Source organism: Pogoniulus pusillus, chromosome 28 (assembly GCF_015220805.1).
Source record: "Pogoniulus pusillus isolate bPogPus1 chromosome 28, bPogPus1.pri, whole genome shotgun sequence".
In the NCBI taxonomy this organism is placed as follows: domain Eukaryota; kingdom Metazoa; phylum Chordata; class Aves; order Piciformes; family Lybiidae; genus Pogoniulus; species Pogoniulus pusillus.
This window is the reverse complement of record NC_087291.1, coordinates 15,831,281-15,844,252: the sequence shown is the minus strand read 5'-3', so window position 1 is coordinate 15,844,252 and position 12,972 is coordinate 15,831,281. Positions and strand designations below refer to the sequence as shown.

Here is a 12,972-nt window from a genome sequence, read left to right as displayed (position 1 = left end):
GCTTCTATTTCCAGATCAGTCCCTATGCCACTGTCAAACATTTCAGTGCCAAAATCAACTGTTTCACGTGTGCCCTGTAATGTAGAAGGAATAAGCCCTGAACTGGAGAAAGTATTCATTAAGGAAAACAGTGGAAAAGAAGAAGTATCCAAGGTGAGCCTCCTATTCACATGCTTATGGTTGTTTTCCCTTGGCAATCTCTAACCACACAGGAAAGCTTCTTGTGAGACCCCTGCTCTGGGGCTGCAATCCCAAATCACTTCCATCAGAGAGCTGTTTGGTGGGAAATTTTGTTCCTAGTGTTTGAGGGTAGTGTTTGTTGGTTGGTTTTTGTTATTGCTGCTGTTGTTTTTTCCTTGCTGCTTGGTTGTGGTTTTAGGAGGGTTTGTGTTCAAACATGCTTTGTTTAGGATGCTCTTTCTGTGGAGAGCTTGGAAGGTTTAGTGTGAAATGTGAGTGCTGGTGAATTGTGATACTTCAGGCTGCAGTAGTGACTGGAGACCAGGAGAGAGGCTAATTTGCTTCATTTTTGTGTTCCTTTTCATAGGCAAGGTTAAAGTTTCTGGTGCTATGCTTTGCTTTTTGATTGGAAAGCTTAGCATAGAATGGCCTAAGCTGGAAGGGGCTTCAGAGATCATCCAACCTCACTGCCGTGGGCAGGGACACCTCTCAACCAGACACAGCTACTCAAGGCTTCATCCAACCTGGTCTTGAATCATAGAATCTGAGTGACAGAGTCACAGAGTCACTCCACCACCTCCCTGGGCAGCCCATTCCAATGCCAATCACTCTCTCTGACAACAACTTCCTCCTCACATCCAGCCTAGACATTCCCTGGCACAGCTTGAGGCTGTGTCCCCTTGTTCTGTTGCTGCTTGCCTGGCAGCAGAGCCCAACCCCACCTGGCTACAGCCTCCCTTCAGGTAGTTGTAGCCAGCAATGAGCTCTGCCCTGAGCCTCCTCTGCTGCAGGCTGCACACCCTCAGCTCCCTCAGCCTCTCCTCACAGGGCTGTGCTCCAGGCCCCTCCCCAGCTTTGTTGCCTTTCTCTGGACACCTTCCAGCACCTCAACATCTCTCTTGAATTGAGGGGCTCAGAACTGGACACAGCACTCAAGGCGTGGCCTGAGCAGTGCTGAGTGCAGGGAAAGAGTCATCAAGTCAGCCCAACACTACCATGACCACTAAACCATGCACTCAAACACCATGTCTGCATGGTTTTTAACCCCCTTCAGGGATGCTGCCTCCTCCACTTCCCTTGGGCAGCTTGTTCCAGTGCCTCAAAAATAAACCAAACAAAATCCAACCAAAAACCTGCAGGTTCTTTTCTTCTGAGTGGCCATGAAATAGCAATTCAGTAGCCAAGTGAAGCTGTACAACTTTAAGCAGAGGTTTATGATTCCACAACCTGCTATTTGCCAAAGTTCTGCTTTGTCCAGGGCTGCTTCAGCTGTGCAGGCAAAGCTGTCTCCAGAATGAAATACTGCAGTAATAGAAGTTTTATGTTGTTTGCTTTCCTGTGGCTGCCTCAGCCCTTTAGAAGTGAAGTAAGAGGAAAATGAAACACAGAAACTGAAAGAGAAAGCCCAAGGCTCCTCCACCACCTCCAAAGAGGGTGTAAAAAGGTCTGTGTTACAGTGCCACCACTGATGCTCCTCTGGCTGGGGCTGTGTTCTCCTGGCAGAGAGGACATTTCACTTCTTTGTCAGAGCAATCATCTTCATAAACGTTGTCCTTGGGCTCTATCAGCTTCTTGGGATGCAGGACTCAGTCTCCTAAGTTACTGAATGTACTGGCTCTGGTCCAGCAAAGCAGTTAAGCACATACTTAAGTGCATTGTTGGACTGGGGCCAGATTTGCTCAGCAGTTTACACAACCAAGGCAGTAGTGAAACCTTCCTCCAAACATCCAGCTTAGGGAAGAGTCTTGCAGGCAGAAGAAACCATCATGAATTAGGCACTGCCCTTCAAGTCAAGCCCATCTTTGTGGGCAGAGGGTGGTTTCCTGCTATCTAACTTCAGTTCTCTGAGGTCTGATCTAGTGTGACCTCAAGTGGGACTCCTTTGAGTGTAGTAGAAGTCACAGCTTACTTAGGGAATCAGAGAATCATAGAATCAAGCAGGTTGGAAGAGATCTCTAAGCTCATCCAGTCCAACCTAGCACCCAGCCCTGGCCAATCAACCAGACCATGGCACTAAGTGCCTCATCCAGGCTTTGCTTGAACACCTCCAGAGACAGTGACTCCACCACCTCCCTGGGCAGCCCATTCCAATGCCAATCACTCTCTCTGCCAACAACTTCCCCCTAACATCCAGCCTATACTTCCCCCAACACAACTTGAGACTCTGTCCCCTTGTTCTGTTTGTGGTTGCCTGGCAGAAGAGACCAACCCCACCTGGCTACAACCTAGCCAGGATCTGTAGTTGTGCCATGGGAGGTCTAGGCTGGATGTTAGGAGGAAGTTGTTGTCAGAGAGAGTGATTGGCATTGGAATGGGCTGCCCAGGGAGGTGGTGGAGTGGCTGTGGCTGGAAGTGTTGAAGCCAAGCCTGTCTGGGGCACTTAGTGCCATGGTCTGGTTGATTGGGCAGGGCTGGGTGCTAGGTTGGACTGGATGAGCTTGGAGCTCTCTTCCAACCTTCTTGATTCTACGATTCTGTGATCCCATGGGGTGTTGGCAGATGTCAGAAAGCATTTGATGGAAGCTTAGTAAAGGCCTGAACAGACCTGCAAAAGAAACCCCAACAAACCAACAGGCAAAGCCCAGTGCAGTGGTTTCTAGTTGCTGGCCATGCATTGAGCATGATAATATCTAACAGCAGCCAATTAACTACCCTATTCCTAATGTTCTAAAAGATGTGAAGAGCTTCATGTTTATCAAACAGCTCAGTCACAACTCATGGAAAGCAACCTCTGGAAGTTTTGGGGTTGTATTCTTTTTTTCATTGAGTTGATCAGATTTACTACATACAGACTGTGTGTGCCCCCCCCCCCCAAAAAAAAAATGAAGTGTGGAATGCTTTTAGTTAATATTTGCATGGATTTTGTTTGCCCCCATTCAACACTTGGATTCAAACTGAAGGGAAAGATAAATACAGAAGCACAGCAATCTGAAATGTTTGCAGGCATTTTTTATGCCCCAGGAGCTGTTTTGCTTGGAAAGGGTGATCAATATTTAGCTTGCTCTGCTTGTCTGTCTGTTTGGAGCCAGGGATAACTTGCTGTGCCTTAAATTTTAATGAAGTGAAGGTTGAAATCACAGAATGTCAGGTGGGAAGGGACCCCTCAAGGATCAGAGAGTAGTTTGGGTGGGAAGGGACCTGCAAATGTTATCTGTTCTGACCCCCCCGCAGTCAGCAGGGACATCCAGGCTGGATGAGGCTGTGGCCAGCCTGCTCTAGGGTAGGGTGTCCCTGGGCATGGCAGGGAGCTTGGAACTGGCTGCTCCTTGTGCTCCCTTCCAACCCTGACTGATTCTATGATTCTATGTTGAGGTGCTGGAAGGTGTCCAGAGAAGGGAAATGAAGCTGGTGAGGGGCCTGGAGCAGAGCCCTGTGAGGAGAGGCTGAGGGAGCTGGGGGGGTGCAGCCTGCAGCAGAGGAGGCTCAGGGCAGAGCTCATTGATGTCTGCAGCTGCCTGAAGGGAGGCTGTAGCCAGGTGGGGTTGGGCTCTGCTGCCAGGCAACCAGCAGCAGAACAAGAGGACACAGTCTGGAGTTGTGCCAGGGGAGGTCTAGGCTGGATGTTAGGAGGAAGTTGTTGTCAGAGAGAGTGATTGGCATTGGAATGGGCTGCCCAGGGAGGTGGTGGAGTTGCTGTGCCTGGAGGTGTTGAAGCCAAGCCTGGCTGGGGCACTTAGTGCCATGGTCTGGTTGCTTGGCCAGGGCTGGGTGCTAGGTTGGGCTGGCTGAGCTTGGAGCTCTCTTCCAACCTGCTTGATTCTATGACATTAATTTTTTGGTTGCTGGAACATTTAAGCTGTTCCCTGTGGCTTGCCTACAGTCCTCTCTAAAGTGAGGGTAAAAAAGTAATACTTAAATCTTGCAGACATTTTTTCTTCTTCACTTTTAAACCAACCTGGAGTTACAATTTGATTTCCTCTCTTTAAAAGCTGCACTGTCTTTAGGCTAAAATTAACTTACCACTGGGAAGAGCAAGTAAGGAGAGTGTGCCAAGCCACTGCTGTGACCATGTCTGTGCAGTGTAGTGTAGGGTGGGATGCAAGGTCACTTTGAGCAGTGCCTGCTCGGCTGATAGGAGCAGGCAGTGCTTGCTGGCTTGGCTTCAAGACCAAGCTTGTGAGCATTATGCATCTTCTGCTTAGTTACCACTTTGTCAGAGGCCAGCAGTGGGAGTCAAGGCTGGATTCTCTGCTCTGCTCTCCTGAGACCTCGTCTTGAGTACTGCTTGCAGGTTTGGGCTCTGCAGTTTGAGGGACAGGGATCTGCTGGAGACAGTCCCAAGGGAGGGCAGTGAGGATGAGCAGGGGACTGGAGCACTGCCTGGTGAGGAGAGGCTGAGGGCCCTGGGGTTGTTTAGTCTGCAGAAGAGAAGACTGAGAGGGGATTGAATCAGTGTTTATATATATCTGAGGGCTGGGGGTCAGGAGGGGGGGACAGGCTCTGCTCACTGCTGCCTGGGACAGGACAAGGAGCAATGGATGGAAGCTGCAGCACAGGAGGTTGCAGCTCAACACAAAGGGGGGAACTTCTTTCCTGTGAGGGTCCCAGGGTCCTGGCACAGGCTGCCCAGAGAGGCTGTGGAGTCTCCTCTGGAGGCCTGTGTGGATGTGTTCCTGTGTGCCCTGAGCTAGACTGCATGCTCCTGCTGTGGCAGGGAGGTTGTCTTTCTTTTCTGAAGGCCTTGCCTCAGTGCTTCAGCTGCAAGCTGAGATTGCTGAGAGCCTGATCTCTCCTCTCTAACCTGCCCTGCTTGCCTCCCTTGCAGCCTTTGGACATCCCTGACGGCCGAAGGGCTCCGCTGCCTGCTCACTACCGCAGCAGCAGCACACGAAGCATCGACACTCAGACCCCCTCTGTGCAGGAGCGCAGCAGCAGCTGCAGCAGTCACTCTCCATGTGTCTCTCCCTTCTGCCCTCCTGAATCTCAGGATGGGAGCCCTTGCTCAGCAGAAGATTTGCTCTATGACCGTGATAAAGGTGAGAGTAGAATGCCCCCCCCTTACTTTCGGGCGGCATGCCCTGTCCTGCTTTACAACTACCTTCATTTGTACTCATTACATCAGTTTTTGGGGTTGTTTTGACGGTCGTGGAGGGGCTGAGGAGTTCTCTGGAAATGGGTTTTGTTTGTTTACATACCTTTTTTCCCCTCTTGTTTGTGAAACTTCACAAACATCTTCCATAAATACGTCAGAGGAGCACAGCAAACAGGCTTAACTCTTCGTGAAGAGTCTTACCACGAAGAATTCAGGCACTGAGAATGTGTCTATGCCTAAAAAGAGGTTGCAAGAAGGTTTGTGGTAGAAAATGTTGTCTTCATCGTGGGTGAGTTGCTTGCTGATCCAAATGATGATGGAGTGTTGGAGTGCTCTGCTCTCTCGACACCGCTGAGGAGCTCAGATAGGAGTTTGGAGCAGCTCCTTGCCTGTGGATGTTGTCTTACCACCCCAAATCTCCGAGTGGTTGCTGTGTTTGTGTGTCAATATCCTGCACTGATTGATTGATTTTTGCAAAGTAAAATGTTGTTTGGGTTTGTAAAGGGAATAAAATGGGAGTTGCAGTGATTTAGGAGTTCCTGACACAGCACAGAGGATGAAAACACAGGCACCAGTGTAAGAAGACTTTTTTTGGGGGACAGCTGTTTACTAATGAAATTATTCTCAGGCTTCTGAGCAGCTATAGCTGGAGGCATGGACCTTAGTTTGGAGGGGGGCAGGGTGTGGATGGAAAGTGCATGCTGAGAGTTTCAGAGAGGAAAGGAAGAGCTCCAAGGTTTAGTGTGAGTTTGCTAACCAGCTCAAGACAGTAGTGTTTGGAAGTTGTCAGTCAAGTCAGGCTTTTTCTGGAAGTATTTTTCTGTTTAATCAAATCATCAACTAATTTGGGAATAAGAATGGGGAAGGGAGTGGGAGAAGCTTTAGCTGGGTTCTGAAAAGTAATGCTTCCCCATCCTGGATTGAAAAGGAAACAGTGAAAAGCAAATCCACCTGCTCACATTGCAAACTGGAGCTGTGTAAGTTAACCACATCCAAGGAAAAGTCTTTGCTCAAGGTGGTAGTTGGCCATGCTCCAAAAATAACAGAGCTCTTACTTGCCCCCCTGCACTGCTTCTCTTTCTTGTAGTAGCTCTTGTGGGTTGTCATGTGGTGGCAAAAGTGGATCACTGTAGAGGTACAAGCATCTTGACAGGTAAATGTGTAAAGATCCTGATAACAAATAGGAGTCAAAATCCAAGGGAGTGAGAAGAATCATTGCAGTTAGCACTCAGTTACCACAGCAAACTTCCAGTGAAGCCAGTTTGAAGTAGGTTAACTGCACTTCTTAATGCTGTTCAAGCCAGTCTTTGGGATTTTAAACAGCTTGGTGGAGTAAATTCTATTGCTGCACTTCACAGTGAGTTAGATGCTTGTGGATTTTGGGGGTTTAAGGCTGGAGGTCTGCTTTCGTAGCAGCCTCCAGGTGATGATGGTAAGCAGGCATCCTGTTGACTTTGTAAAGTTACTCTCATGGCATTTTCTGTGTCAGTTTAAGGTGCTTAGTGCTGTGCTTATGAAAGAGAAAAGCTCCAAGTGCTCATCACAGCTCTGTTCTTTAGGGGCAAGGTAGGAACTAGAGAACTGCATAAAAGCTTTCCAGGAGGAAAAAAGTAATCTACTCAGAAGTTGTAAAAGTATAGGCAGAAAGGTGCCTTTTGCTCTCAGATCATCAAGGGTAGGAGCTCTAAATGAGGTGGTTATCTTCAGAGTAGTTAAGTGCTAGGTGAGTGAGGGGCACAGGTGGAAACGATAAGGGAATGGCAGAGGTGGTTTATTAACTTGCAGCATTGAACCCCTTTCTAAACCCGAGCTCACCAAATGTCTCACACCTTTGTTGCAGAGGGGTTTTGTGATGCTGAAATGGAAGCATTGTGAGCTGGCTTGTGAGGCCTGCTAAGCCCTGAAAACAGCATTGTCCAGCCATCTGGAGACATTTGAAACCAAACCCCAAGATCTTTCCCTGCTCCTTTTCTCCTGCTCGAGTTTTCATTTGCGCTCTCCCTGGGCATAACTTGGGCTGCTTTAGCAGGGAGCACACAATTCTGTCAGCTTTCTGAATGCTCCTGAGTGTGCTGCTGAATAGGAAGGGAAGGTTACTTAGCCTGCCTGAGAGACATGAGCAGTGAGAGGAGCCAGCACTCTGTGCAGCCACAGCACTGCTTTACATTTCTAAAGCATCTTTTATTCCTTGTGCAAAGCTGCGCTTTGGCCTGAGGCCCTCACAGCTGCTCTCTGGACTGGATCAGCTGTTTGGTTTACATTCCTGCAAGAAGCTGCTAGCTCTATTGACGTTTTCAAAAGGCAGGCAAAGCTAAATTTGAAGGAAAGGCCCACGGTGGAACAGGGATAGGGAATGGTAAAGAGTGGAGCAGAGAGGGAGAGCGTTTTCATGGCACCTGGCTTGGTTTGGTTCTCACATAGCAGCCTCTTGCAAGGTGAGTGACTGCCTTGCTGCATGCAAAAGCCACCCGTGGAGGTGAGGTTTGATACTCTTATCCACCAGCAGATCCAGGGAGATTCTCCTACCCCTCTATTCTGCCCTGGTGAGACCTCATCTTGAGTACTGTTCTGTTGTGGGCTCCCCAGTTTAGGAGGGACAGGGATCAGTTGGAGAGGGTCCAGCGAAGGGTTAGGAGGATGATGAGGGGGCTGGAGCAGTGCCTCATGAGGAGAGGCTGAGGGACCTGGGGCTGTTTAGTCTGGAGAGAAGATGTACTTAATACTGAGAGAGTATTTGATCAATGTGTATAAACATCTGGGGCTGGGGGTCAGGAGGGGGGGACAGGCTCTGCTCACTGCTCCCTGGGATAGGACAAGCAGCAGTGGGTGTAAGATGCACCACAGGAGGTTCCAGCTCAACACAAGGGGGAACTTCTTGACTGTAAGGGTCCCAGAGCCCTGGCACAGGCTGCCCAGGGAGATTGTGCAGTCTTTCTCTGGAGCCTTTCCAGCCCTGTCTGGATGTGATCCTGTGTGCCCTGAGCTAGATTGCATGGCCCTGCTCTGGCAAAGGGGGTCAGACTGGATGACCTCTTTGGATTCCTTCCGACCCCTGGCATCCTGTGAGCCTGTGCTGTGATTCAGGCTTTGCCATGGAAGGTGCTTACAGGATGCGGAAGCGGTGACTGACTTGAGCTGTGAACTGCACCAGCGCAGCTTGGGAGGTGATCTGCTGGAGAGCAGCCCTGTGGAGAAGGAGCTGGGAGTGTTTGGGGCACAGAGAGAGTGATTGGCATTGGAATGGGCTGCCCAGGGAGGTGGTGGAGGCACCATCCCTGGAGGTCTTCAAGAAAAGCCTGGATGAGGCACTTAGTGCCATGGTCTGGTTGACTGGATAGGGCTGGGGGATAGGTTGGGCTGGATGATCTTTGAGGTCTCTTCCAATCTGGTTGATTCTATGATTCTATAAGTTCTCCATGGGACAGCAATGTGGCCTTGTGGCCAAGAAGGCCATTGGGATCCTGGGGTGCATTAGGAAGAAGTGTGGCCAGCAGATCCAGGGAGGTTATTCTCCCCTGGTACTCTGCCCTAGTAAGGCCCCACCTGGAATATTGTGTCCAGATCTGGACTCCCAAATTGAAGAGGAACAGGGATCTACTGGAGAGAGTTCAAGGGAGGGCTACAAGGATGCCAAAGGGACTATGACTGGAAAAGCTGAGAGCCCTGGGGCTGGTTAGTCTGGAGAAGAGAAGACTGAGAAGGGGATCTGAGCAATGTCTATAAATGTCTGAGGGCTGGGGGTCAGGAAGGGAGGGACAGGGACAGCCTCTGCTCACTTGTGCCCTGGGATAGGACAAGGATGGAGACTGCAGCACAGGAGGCTCCACCTCAACATGAGGAAGAACTTCCCTACTGTAAAGGTGACAGAGCCCTGGAGCAGGCTGCCCAGAGAGGTTGTGGAGTCTCTGGAGACTTTCCAGCCCTCTTTGGATGTGTTCCTGTGTGACCTGTGCTGGATTCTCTGCTCCTGCTCTGGCAGGGGGGCTGGACTGGAAGATCTGCAGAGGTCCCTTCCCACCCCTAACATCCTGTGAGCCTGCAAGCTCCACATCTTAGCACTACCTCGTGGCCTGTTTGCCCACAGCCCTTCTGTTCTCCCAGCAGTGCTGCACTTGCAGAACCAACACCAAGCTCCTCTGTGCCAGCCTCCTGCTAAGCACACGTAGCAGTGTGGCGTGTGCTGGGCCAACGTGAGAAGCTTTCAGCCTGGGGAGCTCTGAAAGCAGGGAGGCTACAGGGAGCAAGAGAATGGTTACAGGACACAATATCATTGTGCCTTTCTTCCAGCTTAACAGCTCTCTTGTATGGGAAACTGCAGCCAGAGAAAGCTGAGCACACTGCAAAGGAGATTGAGAGCTGAGCTGGCTTGACGAGGCTCTGAGTCTTCCAAGGACTGACTGAGTTTTGAATTCAGTTTGGTTCTTCCCTTGGATGTACTTGCAGAGTTTTCCACTCTTTGGTGGAATGAACAGTAGCACATCTTATGTCTCAGTTTTGGGGTTTTTTGGCTGTTTAAATAGAAACTTGGATCTTCCATTTTTAAACATTAGGAGGAGGAAACAAACCGTCTGGGTTCTGTTAATGATTTCTGTGTTTGGAATGAGCCATGTGGGCCAGCAGTGGAAAGATGCCAACAGGACTATCATGCTCCCAGCTTAGCAAATGTCTGCATTGTCTCTAAGCTGTGGGGTTTTTTTTCTGCCTTCCTACAGCTGACACCTAAAATGCTGTCAGTAGAAGTTGTGTGTTCACTCTACAGCAGGGAAGAGCTGAGTAATCAATGCACTGCTGAGGTCCACCTTGTCTGGTCTTCTCTTGTCTTCCCTAGCCTATCTGTCACAACTTGACTGAAACAATCTCCATGCTGCCTGCACACACATCTTCCAAGAGCTGTGCTGGTACAGTGAGGAGGTGTTTTTTAACATCATTGCCACTCATAGTCCTTTTGCATGTATTAATGCCTGTTTGCTTCCTTAGTTTGTGGGTTTGGAGAACGACAGTCATTGCAGAATGCATTTGCTTGCTGGCTCACAGCTCTGCTTTGTTCCTCCTCGCAGCGTTCTGGATGAGGATACCCTCCTGTTGTGTGTCGTTATGTGATAGATTTGCTGCTGCCCTGAAGCTTTTTCTTTTCCATTCAGAAGAAATGTGCTTAGAGCAGGCTGCAACGAAAGGAAAAACGACCTGGCAAGGTGGCTAAAGTGTGAAAGAGCTGGGGGTGGGAGGTGGGAATAAAAACCAACCCACGAAGCAAACCAAAAGCAAAGCACACAACAACAGGCCATGGTGTTTGGAAAGCAAAACTTGGATCAAAGCACTCTCAATCTCTAGTAATATAACTGCTTTAAATTTTCAGACAGTGGGAGTAGCTCACCGTTGCCCAAGTATGCCTCATCTCCCAAACCAAACAACAGCTACATGTTCAAACGAGAGCCCCCAGAGGGATGTGAGCGAGTGAAGGTCTTTGAGGAACTGTCGTAAGTAAAAGCCTTTTATATCAGCTGGTGTCTGCAAAGCAGTAAACCTGTTTACTGAGCCCATTCCAACTGCAGATGGATAAACTATTCCAGCTGATGAGTTTTTTCAGGAGCAAAACTTAAAGAGTTTGTAACAGGAGAGAAGTTTGAAGTGGTTTCACCTTGGTTTGAAGAGGAAGTGGAGTCTTGTTATGCTTGAACTCTTTTTGTGCATTTATAAAAGGCCACAAAAACACCCAAGCAGTAAAAGATAAGGTACATTTAATTTCCTAAGCATTTCTGAACCTCTTTCCATGTATCTATTTATTGATTAGTATTAACCTTTTAACTGTTCCTGGCTTAAAACCCCCTCCTTGTCGTAATTCTTTATCGGTTCCAAGCGTAGAGGTTGTGTTTTGATAAGATGATCAAAAGATAACCAAGTGGAATGAAACCTGTGCACAGGGTTTGTAGGCAGCAGCATACTTGTGGCATAGGCTTGGCTCAGGATTTTTTTTGGCTGAGCAAGAAGCTGGAAATTAAACTCCAGCATCATACCTCTTTCCCCTTAGACCCAGCAGCATCTGAGCACATGCTGGTGAGGCTGCATGCTTAGCTCCCCGTGAAGAATCAAGGAGGGGACATTTCCTTGCTCTAACAGCACTGCTGGGTGCTGGAGGAACAATTAGTTGGGGTTGTGGAGAAGAAGCCTCCAGAGAGATTGCAGAATGTGGGAAAGGAGCAGTCTGTTTCCTGGGAGGTTCTCAAAGGGGTCCAGCACCACTTCAGTGTGTTGTTGCTGCGTTGCTGTTAGTGAAGAGGAATCTGTGCCCGCTCTAAATTACCAGGACGTTGGATTTTTTCATCCTCTGCATCTGTCCTGCAGATTGTTCTGGCTGGGAGTTGCATGTTGACCCAGCAACCTTTTATCAGGTCCTTTTTGGGGCAGTACTGGTTTGGATGCTGTGGATCGGTTAGCTGACTACCAATATGGAAGATGTTTGCCCCTCTGTCCAACGAGTCCCCCATCCCTCCTCGTCATCCGCATCGCAGCCACCCGTAGAAGCACAAAGCTCATGACCTGCAGGTAGCTCTCGGGCAGGCAGCTTGCCTAATCTCTTTGTTCTCTGCTCCTAGGTCTCGTCAGCCTGTCTCAGCCCCTCTCTTTTCATGCCCTGACAAAAACAAGGTTAATTTCATCCCAACCGGGTCAGCTTTCTGTCCTGTAAAGCTGCTGGGCCCCCTCCTTCCCGCTTCAGATCTGACGCTGAAGAACTCTCCAAGCTCTGGTCAAAGCACAGCTCTGAGCACCCTGACTGTTGAGCAGCTTTCGTCTCGGGTCTCCTTCTCATCTCTGTCAGACGACACCAGCACAATGGACTCCACGGAGGTCCCGGCACAGCAACCGTCCCCGCAGCAGCCGCCGCTCCTGCAGGAGATCCAGCCCGAAGACCATTCCTCTCCTCAGAGCTATGTGTTGATCTAGACTCAAGGTGGAGCAGGCCTCTGCCCTGAGGAGATGGAGGAGGTGACCACTGCGTGAGGTCTCAGTTCCTCTGAGAAGGAAGGTGGAAACGCTTAGGCGGTGTCCAGAAGGAAAACCCAACCAGAGTTCTCTCAGCGTTGTTCTTGGCAGGGACAGAATTCCTACTCAGCATTCCTGGGGAGAGAGCAGCCATGCCTGCAGAACCCATGTGTCATTAAAAAAGAGTTTTAAGTGGAGACTATGCATTCCATAGTATGTTTGACCAGATTGAGTACTGTGTCCTGCGCTCTGTTTCCAGTTCCTCCAGTATAAATAAGCTCTATGTGTATATATATATTAAAATAAAAGAAAACCCCAAACAAACAAAAAGAAGGAAAAAGAAAAAAGAGAAGGAAAATAAAAGAGAAGGGAAAAAAAAAAAGAATTAAAAAAAAAAGAGGAAGAAAATAAAAAAGAAGGAAAAAAAAAAGAACGAAAAAAAATAATAAAATAAAATAAGGGAAAAAAAACATAAAAAAAAGAAGGAAAAAAGAAGAAAAAAAAAAGAAGGGAAAAAAAAGAAGAAAAAAAAAGAAGGAAAAAAGAAGAAGAAAAAAAAGTAGGGAAAAAAAGAAAAAAAAAAGAAGGAAAAAATAAAGAAAAAATAAAGAAGGAAAAAAAGTTTGAAAAAAAAAGTTTTTTAAAAAAAAGGTTAAAAAAAAGATTTAAAAATTAAGGTTTGAAGAAAACAGGTTTAAAAAAAAAGGATTAAAAAAGAGGCTTTAAAGAAAAGATTTAGAAAATAAGGTTTGGAAAAAAGGTTTAAAAAAAAAAGGTTT

The 12,972-nt window shown here is 48.3% G+C and overlaps 1 protein-coding gene across 4 annotated transcripts in view; it reads left to right on the top strand.

The window, feature by feature from the left end:
• The window catches only part of GLCCI1 (glucocorticoid induced 1), a 49,369-nt gene extending 36,753 nt beyond the window's left edge, over nt 1-12,616 (top strand). For 2 of the 4 annotated variants that reach the window (XM_064167181.1, XM_064167180.1), the window contains exons 5-8: nt 1-153; nt 4,946-5,156; nt 10,569-10,689; nt 11,806-12,616. In XM_064167181.1, coding sequence (XP_064023251.1) covers nt 1-153; nt 4,946-5,156; nt 10,569-10,689; nt 11,806-12,154 — 834 coding nt within the window. In that variant the 3' untranslated portion in view covers nt 12,155-12,616. The remainder of the gene's footprint in view (nt 154-4,945; nt 5,157-10,568; nt 10,690-11,805) is intronic. The other 2 variants (XM_064167183.1, XM_064167182.1) reach the window with 1 other exon arrangement.
• Nucleotides 12,617-12,972: the final 356 nt, after the last annotated feature.